The sequence below is a fragment of the Vulpes lagopus genome, chromosome 15 (genome assembly GCF_018345385.1).
Source record: "Vulpes lagopus strain Blue_001 chromosome 15, ASM1834538v1, whole genome shotgun sequence".
NCBI classification, from domain to species: Eukaryota; Metazoa; Chordata; class Mammalia; order Carnivora; family Canidae; genus Vulpes; species Vulpes lagopus.
The window spans coordinates 25,194,218-25,213,856 of NC_054838.1; the positions used below are offsets into that span (position 1 = coordinate 25,194,218).

At 39.6% G+C, this 19,639-nt stretch overlaps 1 protein-coding gene across 2 annotated transcripts in view; it reads left to right on the forward strand.

The window, feature by feature from the left end:
• The window catches only part of MRPL48 (mitochondrial ribosomal protein L48), a 66,229-nt gene that overhangs the window by 19,719 nt on the left and 26,871 nt on the right, over nucleotides 1–19,639 (forward strand). For both annotated transcript variants that reach the window (XM_041730702.1, XM_041730703.1), the window contains one exon: nucleotides 15,578–15,666. In XM_041730702.1, the coding sequence (XP_041586636.1) occupies nucleotides 15,578–15,666 (89 nt within the window). The remainder of the gene's footprint in view (nucleotides 1–15,577; nucleotides 15,667–19,639) is intronic.

Consider the following 19,639-nt stretch of genomic DNA (forward strand, 5'->3'; position numbering starts at 1 on the left):
TCTGAAAGCCGTAATCTATGGTTGGTTCATTAAGGGCGGTTGTAGACAAACCATCTCTTTGTGTGTCCCTCAATTTCTTTCAGAAGTGTTCTGTAGTTTTTAAGATATAGATCCTTTACCTCTTTGGTTAGGTTTATTCCTAGGTATCTTATGCTTTTGAGTGCAATTGTAAATGGGATTGATTCCTTAATTTCTCTTTCTTCAGTTTCATTGTTAGTGTATAGAAATTCCACTGATTTCTGTGCATTGATTTTGTATCCTGCCACATTGCTGAATTGCTGTATGAGTTCTAACAATCTTGGGGTGGAGTCTTTTGGGTTTTCTATATACAGTATCACGTCATCTACGAAGAGGGAGAGTTTGACTTCTTTGCCAGTTTTTTTTTAAAGATATACTTATTTATTCATGAGACACAGAGAGAGAGAGAGAGAAAGAGAGAGAGAGAGAGAGAGAGAGGCAGAGACACTGGTAGAGGGAGAAGCAGGATCCCTGCAGGGAGCCTGATGTAGGACTCGATTGTAGATCCCAGGATCACTCCCTGAGCCAAAGGCAGATGCTCAACCCCTGAGCCACCCATGTGTCCCTTCTTTGCCAATTTGAATGCCTTTTATATCTTTTTGTTATTTGATTGCTGAGGCTAGGACTTCTAGTACTATGTTGAATAACAGTGGAGAGAGTGGACATTCCTGTTGTGTTCCAGATCTTAGAGGAAAGGCTCTCAGTTTTTCCCCATTGAGAATGATATTCACTTTGGGCTTTTCATAAACAGGTTTTAAGTTATTGAGGAAAATTCCCTCTATCCCTACACTTTGAAGAGTTTTAGTCAGGAATGGATGCTGTATTTTATCAAATGCTTTCTGTGCATCTATTGAGAGGATCATATGGTTCTTGTTTTTTCTCTTGTTGATGTGATCTATCACATTGATTGCTTTATGAGTGTTGAACCAGCCTTGCATCCCGGGAACAAATGCCACTTGGTCATGGTGAATAATCCTCTTAATGTACAGTTGGATCCTATTGGCTAGTATCTTGGTGGGGTCTTTGTCTAGTTTTGGAATCAAGGTTGTGCTGGCCTCATAAAATGTGTTTGGAAGTATTGCCTTCCTTTCTATCTTTCAAAACAGCTTTAGTAGAATAGGCATTATTTCTTCTTTAAACATTTGATAGAATTCCCCTGGGAAGCCATCTGGCCCTGACTTTTGTGTTTTGGGAGGTTTTTGATGACTGTTTCAATTTCCTTGCTGGTTATTGGCCTGTTCAGGTTTTCTATTTCTTCCTGTTCCAGTTTTGGTATTTGTGGTTTTCCAGAAATGCATCCATTTCTTCTAGATTGCCTAATTTGTTGGCATATAGCTGCTTATAATATGTTTTTAAAATCGTTTGTATTTCCTTGGTATTGGTTGTGATCTCTTTCATTCGTGATTTTATCAATTTGAGTTGTTTTTTTTTCTTTTCTTTTCTTTTTAATAAGGCTGGCTAGGGGTTTATCTATCTCATTAATTCTTTCAAATAACCAACTCCTGATTTTGTTGATCTGTTCTACAGTTATTCTGGTCTCTATTTCATTGAGTTCTGCTCGAATATTTATTATCTCTCTTCTTCTGCTTGGTGTAGGTTTTATTTGCTGTTCTTCAATTCCTTTAGGTGTGAGGTTAGCTTGTGTATTTGAGCTTTTTCCAATTTTTTGAGGGAGGCTTGTATTGCAATGTATTTCCCTCTTAGGACCACATTTGCTGTATCCCAAAGATTTTGAATGGTTGTATCTTCATTTCCATTAGTTTCCATGAATCTTTTTAATTCTTCTCTAATTTCCTGGTTGACCCATTCATCTTTTAATAGGTTGCTCTTTAACCTCCATGTGTTTGAGTGTCTTCCAGATTTCTTTTTGTGATTGAGTTCTAGTTTCAAAGCATTGTGGTCTGAAAATATGCAGGGGACAATCCCAGTCTTTTGTTATTGGTTGAGACCTGACTTGTGACTCAGTATGTGGTCTATTCTGGAGAAAGTTCCATGTGCACTTGAGAAGAATGTGTATTTAGTTGCATTTGGATGGAAAGTTCTGTATATATCTGTGAAATCTGTTTGGTCCAGTGTACCATTTAAGGCCCTTGTCTTTTTGGTAATGTTCTGCTTAGAGGATCTGTTATTTGTTGAAAGCGCCATGTTGAAGTTTCCTACTATTAGTGTATTATTACCTAAGTATCTCTTTACTTTTGTTATTAATTGATTGATATACTTGGCAGCTCCCACATTAGGGGCATAAATATTCATGATTGTAAGGTCTTCTTGCTGGATAGACCCTTTAAGTATGATATAGTGTCCCTCTTCATCTCTTACTACAGTCTTTGGTATAAACTTTGATTTATCTGATATGAGGATTGCTACCCCAGCTTTCTTTTGAGGACCATTTGAATGGTAAATGGTTCTCTAGCCCTTCATTTTCAGGCTGGAGGTGTCCTTAGGTCTAAAATGAGTCTCTTGTAGACAGCGTATAGATGGATCTTGCTTTTTTATCCAATCCGATACCTGCATCTTTTGATGGGATCATTTAGCCCATTCACCTTCAGAGTAACTACTGAAAGATATGAATTTAGTGTCATTGTATTACCTATTCTATTCAGTCCCTGTTTTTGTGGATTGTTTCTTTGGGCTCCCTCTTTCTTTTACAGGGCCCTCCTTAATATTTCCTGCAGAGCCAGTTTGGTGGTCACATATTCTTTCAGTTTCTGCCTGTCCTGGAAGCTCTTTATCTCTCCTTCTATTCTGAATTAGCCTTTCTAGATAAAATATTCTTGGCTGCATGTTCTTCTCATTTAGTACCCTATATATATAATGCCAGCCCTTTCTGGCCTGCCAGGTCTCTGTGGAGAGGTCTGCTGTTAATCTGATAATCTGATAATCTCCATGTAAGTCAAGAATCTCTTGTCTCAAACTGCTTTAAGAATTTTCTCTTTATCTTTGAAATTTGCAAGTTTCACTATTAAATGTTGAGGTATTGAATGGTTTTTATTGATTTTGGGGGGGTCCTCTTTATCTCTTGGATCTGAATGCCTGTTTCCTTCCCCAAATTTGGGAAGTTCTCAGCTATGATTTGTTCAAATATTCTTTGTGGTCCTCCCTGTCTCTCAGCCTTTTCTGGAAAACTTACTAGATGTATATTCTTCCTTCTCCAGCTATCATTTATTTCCCTAAGCCTTTCCTCATGGGTTCTTGTTTTTCTCTTTTTTCCTCAGCTTCCTTCCTTACCATCAGCTTGTCTTCTATGTCACTCACTCTCTCTTCCATCTCGTTAACCCTAGCAGTTAGAACATTCAGTTTGGATTGCATGTCGTTTAATCTGTTTTTAATTTTGGCCTGATTAGATCTTAATTCGGTGGTAACAAAGTCTCTAGAGTCCTTTGAGTTTTTTTCCAGAGCCACCAGTAGCTTTATAATTGTACTTCTGATTTGACTTTCTGACATCGTATTTAAATCCAAATTCTGTAACTCTGTTGCAGAGAGTATTGTTTCTGGTTCTTTCTTTTGTGGTGAATTCTTCTTTCTAGTTATTTTGTCCAGTGTAGAGTGGCTGAATGAGTGGGCTGAGTCAAAAATATCAACCACGACCTAAGTAAAATACATCCTAGATTCTGAAGAGGTCAGAGACCAGAAAATAAAAGAAAAAGAACAACAGAACAAAAGGACACTGAAGTAAAAAACAAATCTTAAAAGGAAGTAGTAAAAATAAAAAGCCAAAAACCAAAAACAAAGAAGAAAAAAAAAAGGAAAAAAAAAAGTAAAGAAACGAGGAAAAAGAAAAAAAGGGGGTGCTGGGGGATGGTGGTGGTGAAGAAGTGGTAGTGGAGAGAGAATTTAGTTTACCTGAGGGGTCCTAGAGTGTGATACTATTGGTTCTGAGTGTATTTTGTTCTGTATGTTGGTAGATGCTCAATCCCAAATTTGTATAAAGCAGAAATACTTATAGAAAGCCCCAATATGGACCACCAAAATGTAAACAAGATAAAAAAGAGGGGCAGAAAGGGAAGAAAGAGAGAATAAAATCTCACAGAATGAACCAATACAGTTTTCTACTTGGTTCTGGGTGTATGTTGGTCGTTAGGAGTTAGAAGTTAGAAGTTGGAAGTTAGAAGGTACTAACTTCCACCATTGTAAAACAAGGCAGAAAAAAACAAAAAACAAATACCCATATCTTGTCTATCTACCAAAATTAAATTGAATACGTTGAAGGGAATCCATAAGTGAAAAATATATCTAAGACATGTAATTGTAGAAATATGAAGGTCAAAAAGGAAAAAACTTAAGAATGAAGAGCTGGTAAAATATTGTAGTTAGGGATCCCTGGGTGGCGCAGCGGTTTGGCGCCTGCCTTTGGCCCAGGGCGCGATCCTGGAGATCTGGGATCGAATCCCACGTCGGGCTCCCGGTGCATGGAGCCTGCTTCTCCCTCTGCCTGTGTCTCTGCCTCTCTCTCTCACTGTGTGCCTATCATAAATAAATAAAAAAAAAATTAAAAAAAAATATTGTAGTTAATGTGGGAAAAGAGAAAAAATATTGGAAATTTTTAGTCTGATATAAAAATGCATCATAATGGAAAAAGGGAAAAAAAGGACCCTCTAGTTCTATATACTATTTTCTCTCAGTCCTGGACCTTCCCAGTGCTGCTTGTTCAGTAAACTTTCTTTTCCCTTGTACTTCCAGCAGTTCTGGGGGAGGGTCTGGTGTGCTGATTCTCAGGCATCTGTGCCTGGGCAGAGATGCCTCGCTGCTTGCCAGGTGCTGGGCTCAGTATGAGCTGTTTATCCTGTGAGGCCTTTGTTCCCTAGAGGCCCTGCCTCTCCCGGGCACAATGTGAAACAAAGAGGAAAAGCACATCGGGCTCCCCGCGGGGAGCCTGCTTCTCCCTCTGCCTGTGTCTCTCCCTTCTGCCTGTGTTTCTCATGAATAAATAAAATCTTTAAAAAAACAAAAAACAAAACAAAACAAAAAAACAAAGAGGAAAAGCAAAAATGGCTGTGGCCAGATTTCCAGCTCTGGAGTCACACTCCCTGCGAGTAACTAACTGCAGTCTCCCAGTCTGCACTGGCCTAGATGGTCCTGGGGACAGGTGCAGGTGCATTGATCTGCACAGCTTGCTGGGCGCCCAGCGGCAGGAGAGTTCTCACTTTCCTGTGCCCTCCATGCTTCCACCTGTCCCAGGGGGAACGAAGGATCACCAACTTTGTCTGCTTGGGTCTGGGATCCGGGGCCCTGTGCCGCTGGACCCATGCCCCTGGGGGCTGCCTTTCCTGAAGGGAATGGGGTACAGCCACCCTGCTGTTGCCAGCCTCAAGGGTAAAGGCAGCTCCGGAGCCGGCCCCCCTAACCCACAGGCTTCTCCTAAATGCCCCATAGGGCTATGGTGCTCCAGCCCTTTACCAATACCCAACCACAGTTTGCGGGTGGCCCTCCTCTTATAATGACTCCAGGAATCTTGAGGCTTCCCTGCCCCTCTTGCTATTCTGCCCGATTTCCATTTTTCCGTCAGGGAAAACTCCAGTGTGGATTTTTAAAGTTCCTGCTTCTCTAGACCTGGACTTTCCTGCCCTGGAGGCTTTCACCACTCTGCTTTAGCCCTGCTTAGTCGTGGTTCCTGTCCCCAACTTTATTCTTTTTTATTTTATTTTTTCATCTTCCTACCTTGTTAGAAACAAAAACTTTTCTCTCCGTAGCATTCCAGCTGTTCTCTCTTTAAATCTCAGGTCGAATTCATAGGTGTTCAGGATGTTTTGAAAGTTATCTAGGTAAGTTTGTGGGGTCAGTTGAGTTGAAGACCCCTACTCTTCGCCATCTTGCCCCTCTGTCTGATATATAATATTTTATAATCTTTTTTCTTCTTCTTACTTGATCCATGGTGAATACATTTCTACTACAATAGAGAGATATCTGTATAATTATTTTGAACGTACTGCCTTAAATGGAACAGTTTGAAGGGGAAGATATTGAGTCTGGCTTTGAACATGTTTAATTGGAGTGCCTGTGGGAAGGATATATTAAGTAGCCCATTGTATACAATTGTATGCATTGATCTTGAATTTAAAATATAAGTCTGAGGTGAAACTATAAATTTGGAAGCCATCATATTGTCTATTTTAATTGCAGTGATGGCAATGAAACATCATGTAAGAACAAGTAGAGAAGAGGCCCAAGGATCAGGCCCTTAAGAACTCTGACATTTAAAAATGAGGTAGAGAGCAGCCCAGGTGGCTCAGGGGTTTAGCTCCACCTTCAGCCCAGGGCCTGATCCTGGAGACCCTGGATCAAGTCCCATGTCGGGCTCCCTGCATGGAGCCTGCTTCTCCCTCTTCCTGTGTCTCTGCCTCTCTCTCTCTGTGTCTCTCATGAATAAATAAATAAAATCTAAAATAAAAAAAATAAAATAAAATAAAATAAAATAAAAGTGAGGTAGAGAGTGGGGTGCCTTGGTGGCTCAGTAGGTTGAGTACCTGACTCTTGATTTTGTTTCAGGTCATGATGTCAGGGTTCTGGGATTGAGCCCCAAGTGGGGCTCTATGCTCAGCGGGAGTCTGCTTAAATTCTCTTTCTCCCTTTCCCTTTGCTCTTCCCCCTGCTAGAGTACATGTGCTCGCATTCTCTCTTGCTCTCTCTTAAATAAATAAATAAATAAATAAATAAATAAATAAATAAATAAATCTTTAAAAAAAAAAAAAAAAGGTGAGTAGAGGGTAAAAGAGATGTCTAATGAGGTTGAAAAAAAGGAGGCCAAAATTGTAGGAAAAAGCCAGCATAGTACAATTTGATGTCAGTCAGAAGGAGAGTGTTTTAAGAAGGAAAGAGTGGTTAACCATGTTGGTGTTACAACTGTGTGCTGCTGAGAGATCCCAAAAGATAAGAACTTAACATTCTTTGGCTTTAGCAACATGGAAGTCACTCGTGACTTTATGAAAGGAGTTTCTTGTGCAGGTGGGGTGAAGCCAGTTGTGGAAGTCAGCTTGCCTTGACAGGTGAATGGGAGTTCGGGAGCTAGAGAAAGCTGTTCACAATGTTTTTATGAAGTTTGAGTGGGAGGGGAGAGAATTGACAGGAAGTGGAGAGGACTGTGGGGTCCAGGAAAGGTTTTATTTTATGTTTTTTTTCCCCCTCTCAATGACATTTTTTATTTTGAAAGATAAAAAAATATGGAAGAGTATAAAAAGATAATAAGTCAAATAACCCCCGAGTTAACAATTACTAACATTTTGCTAGATTTTATTTTTTGTTTTGTTTTGTTTTAAAAAGAGATTATGTTCAAGTGCTCTTATTCCCTAAATTTGGTCTTATCCCTTACCCTCAACTAGAGGCAAAGTTTATTTTGAACTGGTATATATTCTGAGGAAAGTTTTTTTTTTTTAATTACTATTAAATTATCAATTGTAAGAATTGTAAATACATTTACATAGGTGCATAGGATAAGAATAAATATAAACTGTACAAAAAGGTATATGATGAAAGTCAAATTTTCTATTTCCCAGTCTTACTCCCCAGTGATAGCCACTGAAAGCAATTTCTTTTATATTTCTCAAGAAGTTTTATGCATATGTGGACATATATATTCTGTGTGTGTACCACTATATCTTAATGCTGGACATTTAGGTTGTTCAGAGTTTTTGCTGTTTCAAAAAATGCTGCAACAACCATCTTAATACATCTTTGTGAACTTGTTCCCAAACATTTATAAGATAAATTCCTGGAATTGAAATTGCTGAGTCAAATGATTATGATTAAATATTTTGGTAAGTATCACCTGATTGCCCTTTAGAGAAGTTGCATTAATTTACATTTCTATTTCCTGGTCAAAACTGGGTTTTATAAAATATCTTATATTTTTGGTAGTAAAAAAATTATGTCTCATAATTTGCATTTCTTAAGAGAGTTTATCGTCTTTCCACATTTTTATTGGCAATTTTTATTTCTTTCCTTGTTAACTGTCTATACTTTTTGCCCATTTTTCTATTGAGTTTCTAGATTTTTTATTTTTAATTTACAAGAATTTTTTTTATATAGTTCTTTTTAAAATTTGTTTATTCATGAGAGACACAGAGAGGCAGAGACATTGGCAGAGGGAGAAGCAGGCTCCCTGTAGGGAGCATGATGTCAGACTCCATCCCAGGACCCCAGGGTCACGACCTGAGCTAAAGGCAACTACTCAACAACTGAGCCACCCAGGTGCCCTTGCAGTTTTTATATATTAAGAAAATTAGTATTTTTCATCTCTGCTTTGCATTGCTTCTAGTTATCTATCTTTTGACTTTTTGTGTTTTTGTTGAAAAGAAGTTTTATATTTTTATATAACTAAGTTTATTAATCTTTGACTTCTATCTAGGTTTTTGTTTCTTGCTTAAAAAGATCTCTATTCCAAGATTAGTTTAAAAAATCCTTCGTATTATCTTCTGGTATTTTTTTCCCTTCATATATGTGATGTATCTGGAATGAGAAGTGAGTAGGGATGCAGGTTTTCCCCGAAATGTGTAGTTAACTGTTTCAAATTTATTGAAACATCCTATCTTCTCCTCAGAGGTTTGACAAGATTATCTTTATCATATACTAAGTTTCCATATAAATCTGAGATTATTTTAACTTTGTTTTGTTCCATTGATTTGTCTGTATATTTGATGCAATTACTAACCTTTTAAAATATTGGTTATAGGGATCCCTGGGTGGCGCAGCGGTTTGGCGCCTGCCTTTGACCCAGGGCGCGATCCCGGAGACCCCGGATCGAATCCCACGTTGGGCTCCCGGTGCATGGAGCCTGCTTCTCCCTCTGCCTGTGTCTCTGCCTCTCTCTCTCTCTCTCTGTGACTATAATAAATAATAAATAAAAAAATAAAATAAAATATTGGTTATATAGTTTTGTAGTATATTTTAGTATTTGAGAGGTACTTAAATCTGAGGATTTTTTGGTTTTATTTTGTTTTTAAAGCTGGAATCAAAAAGGCCTGTTAAGACCTATTGAAGGAAATCCAGCAGGGATCCTTCTGAAAAGAGAGGTGGGGGATAATATAATTTGCTCAAATAATTTTCTTTTATTAAGATTTTTGAGAGTGAGTGGGGTAAGGAGGGGAAGGGGGAAAGAATCTCAAGCAGGCTTCATGCTGAGTGTGGAGCCCAACAGAGGGCTCTATCCCCATACCCTGAGATCATAACGCCAGCTGAAACCAAGAGTTGGGCCACCCAGAGGACCCTTAAACAATTTTCTATTTAGAGAAATTTAAGCTGTCTTCACGACTTTGCAATGTAAACAACACTTGATACATATCCTTGTATATCTTTGTCTGATTATTTACTTAGGATTCATTTCTAACAGTCAAACTCTTGGGTTAAAAGAAATGGATGTTTTTAAAGCTATTGAATATGTATTACCAAATTGGTCTCCAGAAAGATTGTGCTATTTTATTCTTCTTTGGTATTTGAGAATCCCTTTTTATATAGTCATCAATATTAAGTGTTTTTTTTTTAATATTTGGTAATATAAGTTTATATTATAAACTTATAAGTTTAAACATGTCATCCCTTGTATTTGTAATTTGTATGTCTTTGATTACTAGTTGATTGACCATATTTTCTTTTTTTAAATATTTTATTTATTTATTCATGAGAGACAGAGAGAGAGAGAGAGAGAGAGAGAGAGGCAGAGACATAGGCAGAGGGAGAAGCAGGCCCCATGCAAGGAGCCTGATGTGGGACTTGATCCCGGGACCGTGGGATCAGCCTAACCGCTGAACCACCCAGGCATCATGGTTGACTATATTTTCATACATGTACTGGCCATTTATCTTATTCTTTGCTCATTTTTCTTTTTTAAAAAATTTATTTATTTATTTATTTATTTATTTATTTATTCATTCATTCATTCATTCATAGAGACACAGAGAGAGAGAGGCAGAGACACAGACAGAGGGAGAAGCAGGCTCCATGCAGGGAGCCCAACATGGGACTCCATCCCAGGTGTCCAAGATCACACCCCGGGCTGCAGGCGGTGCTAAACCGCTGTGCCACTGGGGCTGCCCTTTGCTCATTTTTCATTTGTTGTCAGGGAATCTCAGTGCCTAAAAGGCCCAAGGTAATTCACCAATGTTGGCATGCCAGGATAATTCTACTTGAAAGCACATAGTTTTGTTAGCATTTTTCATGGATTCTTTGAGAGATCCATAAAGTCAGAAATTCCAATATTGAATTACATTGGTTTTCAGAAAAGAGTGGGGAGTGGTGCCTACCTTTACCCATAATACTCTCTGTGGGCCTGGGTACCATCCCAGCTACTCTCTTTAAAAGGTGGGCATGATTGTAGTGACTGCCTTTTTCTTTTCTTTTCTTTTCTTTTTTTTTTTTAATTTTTTATTTATTTATTTATTTTATTTATGATAATCACAGAGAGAGAGAGAGAGGCAGAGACATAGGCAGAGGGAGAAGCAGGCTCCATGCACCGGGAGCCCGACGTGGGATTCGATCCCGGGTCTCCAGGATTGCGCCCTGGGCCAAAGGCAGGCGCCAAACCGCTGCGCCACCCAGGGATCCCGTGACTGCCTTTTTCTTACTGTTTTTAAACATATAGAGAGAGGTAAAAGATATACATATGAAGAGGTCTGAAGAGGTTAAATGAAGAGAACACAGAGTTGTCTCATTACAGCATGAGCAAAAAGGTGGAATCAGGAACATGGCACATTCAAAGCCAAGTAGTTCAGTGTACTATAATTAGAAAAACTGGAAAAATTTTGAAAAGAGATTTTGAAAAAAGTGGGTAGCTGCCAAGGCCAAATCATTGCAGCTTATCTTGGTAAAATATCTTAAGAACCTTTCAGCATGGAGCCCAGTGTGTTACCTGAAACTGACAACTTGGAGATCAAGACCCAAGTGAAGATCAAGAGTCAGATGCCCAACTGACTGAGTCACCCAACTGACTGAGCCACCAAATTGCCCCATAAAGGCAATCTTCTGAGTGTATGCTATTTGCCAGGTGTGGGTGTATACCTGCCCTTGTGGTGTGTAAGGGACGTCTGGTCTATTGAATGGAGAGAATATCCTGCAATTAATCTTGACTGGGGCTACCCCAGTGTTTTCCTCTTTCTCTCCAGCATAACCCTGCTATAAAAATGCTGTTCTAATATCGAAGGAGAAATAATTAAAATGATGATGTTTACCCCTATCCTGGACTGATGGATTTCATTCCCAGTTTAGTAAACAGACACACTGAAGGACAGTTGGCTTTGGCATATATAAAGTAAAGGGATGTGATGCGGGAAAAGTCAATATGTGATTACATCCTACAATTGTGCTTATTGAAAGATCTTCAGAGCCTCCTGTTGAAACCCTGGGGTTCTGTGTCTTCAGTGAAAAGAATTGTCTTTCCTCTTAGGAGGCTGCAATGTTAATGCAACAGCAGGAGACTCAGTTGGATGACAAGGAGCAAGGGAAGAATTCAGTTGAACTTATTAGAAATTGGAGGCTTTCAAACTGGTACATTTTATAACATAAACAACTGGCTAATTAAGCAGTTTAAACGCTGGTAGTTTGACCAAAACCTTTCATTTAAGGGGGAAAATGGTTAATTTAACAGTAGTTTGAACCAACTTCTTAATTAACCAGATGCTCTAATTATAGGAATTGCCCTAAGCTGAATTTGAAAATGCTTCCTTGCCAAGGAATTCTGGCAGATGAGAGGCTGAGGCAGGAATGTGGTGCTTTCACCTAAGACGTGTTATCCCCAAAGATCACCTTTTGGTTCTGCTGTTTGAAACCACTGAGGGGGGTGATTGAGTTTCTGTGTACTTAAAAACGATGGTTGGCATCTGAGTTTTCTTTAAATATTTTTGTTTTTATTTTTATTTTATTTTAAATATTTTTAAAAATTTATTCATTTGAGAGAGACAGAGTGAACGAGAGCATGAGCAGAGGGTAGGGGCAGAGGGAGAGGGAGAAGCAGACTTCCCATTGAGCAGAGAGCCCCAATGGGGGCTGGATCCCAAGACCCCGGGATCATGACCTAAACCAAAAGCAGACACTTAACCAAATGAGCCACCCAGGCGCCCAATTTTCATTCTTTATACAAAATGTTTTACTATATAGCGGAGGCATGGAAGAGCTATAATCATGAAGTAAACTTGATGATCTTTGAATGTTCAGGGCAGCAGAAGAGTTTCATGGAGATGGTGATATTTGAGCTGACCCTGGAGGCTGGCTAGGATTTCACCAGTCAGAGAAGTGTAGTCTGAGCAGGAGGTACTGCCCAGTATGGCACAGAACCATGACAATTGCATGATTTATACAGAATAGCAAGTGTAGCTCTGTGGCTGAGGAACAAAGTTTTAAAGGCCTGGAGGAGTAGGAGAATGAGGAGATGAAGTCATTGGAACTATATTATAAAATCAAGTTTCTTAAATACTTACTTAAGGAGTGTGAACATTTTGAAATATAGCAAAGACCTCTGCCTCATTCATTGGTGTTTCTGTAGTGCCTGGTACAATGCCTGGCACATAGTAAGTACTTTTAAAAAATTATGTGTGTAGGATGAATAAATGGTTGAATTAATGAAAGAGAAGAATATTACTAGGTTTGTGTTTTAGAAGGATTAGTTTGGGGGATTCCTGGGTGGCTCAGTGGTTTAGCACCTGCCTTTGTGATCCTGGGGGTCCCGGGATCGAGTCCCACATCAGGCTCCCTGCATGGATCCTGCTTTTCCCTCTGCCTGTGTCTCTGCCTCTCTCTCTCTCTCTCTCTCTCTCTGTCTCTCATGAATAAATAAAATCTTAAAAAAAAAAAAGAAGGATTAGTTTGTCAGTTCGAGAGGATGGAATAGAGAGGGGATGTAGATACAGTGAGATCACCAACAGCAATTTAGCCAAGGCTGCCACTTGAATCTCTTAACCCATCCATGCTCTCTCTCCCTTTTTCCATGTACCAACCAAAGTGATCTTTTAAAAACATATCAGGCATATACTTTTCCCTGTTCAGCTTGAAATCCAAACTCTTCACAAAGCCTAGTGTGGTATGTTCCCACTAACTGCTCTAGGCTCTGGTATACTCTGTGCCCTTCTCACACTGACAGCCTTTCTTTTCCTTTTCCTTACCCCTCTTTCAAGAATGCATCTGTTACTGAGGCCGATTCATTGTTCCTTCCTCTAGGCACATAGTGCCTTGCTCTCATCTATTAAAGTAATTTGTGTACTGTAAGGTAATTATCTGCTTTCCTATCATCCTTCCCTAGTACACACTGAGTATCTCCAGGGAAAGTGGCATATTCTAGTCATCTTTGTCCCAGTGTGTATACAGTTGTTGGCATGTAGCAGTATATGTGGACTAACGCATATCATAAAAGGGACTCATGATATCCAAGGTTTGTCTTGATGAAACAATGTGGATTATAAAGGCAGGATTGGCCTGGCAAAGAGCATACCTGCTTTGAAGCCCATTTTATTCTATTTTTTTATTTTTATTTTTTTTTAAATTTTTATTTATTTATGATAGTCACACACACACACACACAGAGAGAGAGAGAGAGAGAGAGAGGCAGAGACACAGGCAGAGGGAGAAGCAGGCTCCATGTACCGGGAGCCCGACGTGGGATTCAATTCCGGGTCTCCAGGATCGCGCCCTGGGCCAAAGGCAAGCGCTAAACCACTGCACCACCCAGGGATCCCGGAAGCCCATTTTAGAAAAGAGAAGCCCAAGAAACATTTCACTTCTTCACATCTTTTCTGTTTTACCTCCCCGTAGAGATGAGGATAGGACCATAGGAACTGAGAGGAAAGGGAGCAGGACCTAAGACTAACACTAATCCAGAAGGTAGAGAGTGAGCAAGAGAGATAGACATAGAAGAGCCATGTAGTACTGGTTTCAGTGAAAAGGTAGAGATAAGGAACTGACATCTGAGCTAGGAAAAATCATATCTAGCTAGATTTTATATTCCAGAAATTCAGATGTCATAAGAACCCACCTGGGCATAGGCCTTTCATCCAGATAGAACTGGGTTTATTTTTTTATTTTTATTATTTATTTATTTTTTAAAGATTTTATTTTATTCATGAGAGACACAGAGAGAGAGCAAGAGAGAGAGAGAGGGGCAGAGACATAGGTAGAGGGAGAAGGAGGCTCCATGCAGGGAGCCCAACGTGGGACTCGATCCTGGGACTCCAGGATCACTACCTGGGCCAACAGCAGGCGCTAAACTGCTGAGCCACCCAGGCATCCCTAGACCTGGGTTTAAATTGCAGTTCTGCCTTTTACTAGCTGGATGTCCTTGGCCATTTCACCATATTTTCTGAACTACAGTATCTCTTTTTTTTAATTGTTTTAAATTTTAATTCCAGTATAGCTAATGTACAGTGTTATACTAGTTTCAGGTGTACAATATTGTGATTTAACAATTTCATGCATCACCCCTGGGTGATGATCATCAGGTAAAATTTCATTCTTTTTTATGGCTGAGTAATATCCTGTATCCTGTATCCTGTAATATCCTGTTGTATATGTATATATACCACATATCCTTTATCCATTCATCATTTGGTGGACACTTGGGCTGTTTCCATAATTTGGCTATTGTAAATAATGCTGCTATAAACATAGAGGTGCATATATCTCTTTGAATTAGTGTTTTTATGTTTTTTGGGTACATACCCAGCGGTGTGATTACTGGATAATACCACTTTTTGAGGAACCTCCAATTGTTTTCCACAGTGGCCGCACTAGTTTGCATTCCCATCAACAATGCGCGAGGGTTCCTTTTTCTCCACATCCCTGCCAATATTTGTTGTTTCTATTGTTTTTGATTTTTAGCCATTCTGACAGGAATGAGGTGATATCTCATTGTAGTTTTTATTTGCATTTAGTTCCCTGATGATGAGTGATATTGAGCATCTTCTCATGTGTTGAGCTACAGTTTCTTTATTTTTAAACAAGGATAAAAATAATGAAGACTAAAGTCCTTCCTTGAAAGTGGACCCAAGTGGTATATCACCAGATCTACCACAATAAATATGTGAATGGACAGCCTAGTTTATACTTGATAGTAGTATACACACACACCGTTCTGTACCTTAGGCTTTTGTTTTCATTGTTATTTACTTAGCAATGTGTATTGGAGGTTGTTCCATATTAGCACAAATAAATCTAATAGATGGTATGTAAAACTTTGTGGAAATCTGTGATTGTCCTCTTACCTGCTTGTATTTGCCACCTATTTCTTTCTCTGTATGATCCACATTAGAAAACTTCAAAAGGATTATTGCCTGTTGAGGAGCAAGAGAAAACAGGAACACTGTGAGAATGTATTTTCTCCTATCACCGGTGGCCGTAGCAGGAGAGAATTTCTCAAAGAAAGATAGGTAGCAGGGAGTGGGTATGATTGAGGTGCCAAAGGGAGAGATAAAGGGGGTAAATAAGGGTCAGCTCAAGATCAAGAAATAGCTCTGGTTCTTTAAGCCAGCAAGAGACCTGCTATCCCCAGATATTCCCGGTCTTGTGGTTGAGAATTGGTCTCCTCACGTGTGATCTGTCTGCCCTGAAGGAGCTTTGAAACAGGTTTGTCTTATTTTCTGTTTTTTAGGTGGCATTCTGCTGAATACCAGTCGGCACTACAAGTCAAAGCCTACCCATGGCATTGGAAGATACAAGCACCTAGTTAAAGCACAGGAGGTAAAGAGAGTAGGGGTCCTTTAGAAGAGGATAGTGTGTGGCTTTTGCACAGACTAAAGATCACATATGTATAGGGTGGATAATATTGAAGGTAGAAGGGTGGGGGGACACCTTTTAGTCCTCTCCAGTTATTTAGTTTGGATATTATCCACAGTGAGCTGTTTCTGCCAGCTCTCAATCTTGTCCCTACACTTAGTGAAAAGCAAATGATTTGGTTTTATTATTTGTGGTACTTAAAAAAAAAATCTTCTTAGTATTTATTTCAGTATGGACCCCAGAATAAATGATACATTCACTTAAGCTGAATTGATGGTTTGTGGCAAGTAGTGGCGGATTAGTATTTTCAGCCAAATAGATTTATAGTATTTGCAGATTTAAAAGATATTTATGTTCCTTGGATCCATTATCACAGATAATTGGGAATTAGTTCTAAGCATTATAAGATTATTTAACCCATTTCTTAGGATTCCCATAGCTACAGGATTGCTTCTGTGGTAGTGAGATTTCTGTGCATGTGCAGAGGATTTTGTGGTGAGGTGGACCCAACACCGGCCTGAAAATCAGAAAGTCTGGTTTTGAGTCATGATTCTCTCACTTCCTGTAAATAGTAGTTAAAAAGGATTTTGCTTTTCTATTTAGGGAGACTTCAACATCCCTCTTGGTTCTTTGGCTTGTTGTAATGCTCCCACATAACCATGAACTTTTCCTGTTGCCCCTTTCTCTCCTTGGCAGAGGTCCAGTACACTATATTTGGGCCTCAGAAGCCATTAAACTTGCCATGTTTTCCTGAGCATCCTCCTTCTAGCAAGGAATTTCATGAGAGGACCATTGCCACTTGTATTAGGCAGTCTCCCAGTGGGAAATAGCCCAACTAAAATTATTCATTTGTAGTTTGTAGTAGGAAGAGGACTGAAAATTGGGAACCAGGAAACTTGTAGGCTTAGTTATGCCACTAATTACACCTTCATGACTTTGTTGTTGTTGTTGTTGTTTTTCATAAATTTATGTTATTGGTGTTCAATTTGCCAACGTATAGAAGAACACCCAGTGCTCATCCCATCAAGTGTCCCCCTCAGTGCCTGTCACCCAGTCACCCCCACCCCCCGCCCACCCCCCACCCACCTCCCTTTCTACCACCCCTAATTCGTTTCCCAGAGTTAGGAGTCTCTCATGTTCTGTCTCCCTTTCTGATATTTCCCACTCATTTTTTTCTCCTTTCCCCTTTATTCCCTTTTACTATTTTTTATATTCCCCAAATGAATGAGACCATATAATGTTTGTCCTTCTCCGATTGACTTATTTCACTCAGCATGATCCTTCATGACTTTGGATAATTAACCTTGCTCCTTTGAGCATTGTAGGCTCTGAAATTATATGTAAAATGTTTTCTATGTGCGGTTTTTTCTGAAAAGAGAGTCCATTGCTTTTATCAGAGTCTTTTATAAAGGCTGAGAAACTGGATTAGAATATCTTTAAGAGTCTTTTGGCTCGGGATGCCTGAGTTGCTCAGAGGTTGAGCGTCTGGCCTTTGGATCGGAGCATGATCCCAGAGTTCCAGGATCCAGTCTTACATCGGGTTTCCTGCATGGAGCCTGCTTCTCCCCCTGCCTGTGTCTCTGCCTCTCTCCCTCTGTGTCTCTCATGAATAAATAAATAAAATCTAAAAAAAAAAAAAAAAAAAGCTCTGGTATCATGTAACTCTGTGATGCTCTGAAACATTTATTGAACATCTATTATGTGGTAGTCATTGTTGAGGGTGCCTTGTCTATTCAGACTGGATTGTAATGCAATTTTAGAAGATGAATGAACAAGAACTAGTCAGTGCTCAGAGAGCTGGCAAACCATTAGAGGTAAAACACAGATAATTATGCTCCTCAGCAGAAAGTAACAGGTACTAAAAGGAAGATACAAAGTGCTATTAAAATTCAAAAGAAGGAGTAATCTACACCTTTTCTGAGTTGTGACATCTTAGAGTAGTTGTTGGAGTTGTTTTATTTTGGAATATCCCTCTTCTAAAAGTTCTATATAAATTAGTAGGAGATAAAATTCATTTTGTTTAGGTGTGTGTTCTTTGTTATTTTTTTCTTAATTTCTTGGCCCCTATGTCTTAAAAGATAATTTTCTGTGTATGCCATGCTCTCACTTGCTCCCTAGGTTGGTATAAAAGGAAGTTTAATGCCATAATAATAACATCTGTCCCTATCTTTCTCCCTAGTTTCTTCTCTCATCTCAGGGATACCATGTTTTAACTGCATTGAGCCTCTTGCTTTTTTATCCAAATCATCATACTGTTTTAGAGCCTCTCACAAGTCTCTCTATGAAATACATATGTTTCAAGGCTGTTCTGTTTACTTGGAGTATCTTCTCCCTCTTTTTACTTGGCTAATATATCCTCAATCTTTAAATTCTAGTGAGGAGGGCAGCCCAGGTGGCCCAGCAGTTTAGAGCTGCCTTCAGCCCAGGGCCTGATCCTGGAGACCTGGGATCGAGTTCCACGTCAGGCTCCCTGCATGGAGCCTGCTCCTCCCTCTGTGTCTCTGCCTCTCTCTCTCTCTCTCTTTCTCTCTCTCTCTGTGTCTACCATAAATAAATAAAATCTTAAAAAAAAAAAAATTCTAGTGAGGAAGTAGGGTGAGGAGGGAAAAAATGAAGATCTCCTTCTGAGATACCTTCCTGGATTCCCAGCCCTGGATTACTTGTCCTACCATGAGCTGCTAGAGTTCCTTGAACTTCCTCTGTACTATGACTTACTGCTCTGTTTTAATTGTCCGTTTGATGACCATTTCCCCTTCTAGATGGTGAGCTTTCTTAGAGTAGAGGCTATGTGTCTGTGTCTTCAGTTTGCAGCAGGGAGCCTGACATCAAGTAGAGGACAGTAAATATTGATTGAGCTGAACTGATATGTGGTTATTGGAACTGCTCTGAGGTTTTGTAAATCAGAGCTGGCAAACACAACTCACTATTTGTAAACAGCTGGTTCCAGATGACCTTGGTTGCTTGAGGGGAGTGATGCTCTCTTTGGTTAGGGTTATAGGCTTTTCTCTGATGTCATTCGTTGTCCCTGGGTAGCTACCCAGATAGTAGTGAAAGCTGCTGCAGGCTCCTTGCTTCCTGCATGGGACAGTTCGCAAAAGCTCTCATCTGCCAGCTTGCAGAGGCTCTGTCCCAGGTTCCTGTCTCTTCTGTTGCGATGGGGAACTGGACTAGAAAAGAAGGCATCCTGTGGTCCCCTTTCTCTCCCTAAGCATAGATCCTAGAAAAAACAATAAGCAATCAAATTCTCTTTTTTAACTCGGGGTCCCATACTGAGTCCTCTCCTCCCTTTAGCCCCACATCCTTAAGACAAGAGTTCATTCTCAGGCACAAAGTGCCCAGGCATTATGGCATTTCTGCTACTGTAATCTTACATGTTGTATGACCCAGCTTGACTGGCAACGAGGGATCACATTTCAGAGCTTATCTCCACCTAGCACTGTGTCTCAATGTGTAGATCTCATTATTTCCTCAAGGGTCCTGAATCACCTTGTTGAATTTCAAAGGCTTCAGATTGTTTGGAGCGATTTTTATCTCATAGAAATAAATGTGTAGTCCTTTGTATTTGTAGAGTGCTAGGTTATTTCTCCCAAGACCACTTACTTGACCTCAGCTGTTGTCCTGCCTTCAGTCTTGGGGTAATAACAATCCAAGAACCAGAGAATTGCTAAGAGGAAGATGTGGGATGATGAAATGAGGCAACATAAATTGTTGTCAGTTTATAATTGTTTTGTGTTCTATTTTTTAGGCCCTGGGGCAAGAGAGTAATGGGTATCTTGTAATGTAAGCAATTTACTTCCTTTTTATAGAATGGCCCCCTAGGAGGTGAGATGTCTTTTCTCTTGGAAACTCTTTGCACTGTTGACATAGAGGAGGTGTCTGTCATTTATGACACCTTTTTAGTTTGTTGTAACACCCATAGATAGATTAGCTCCCACAG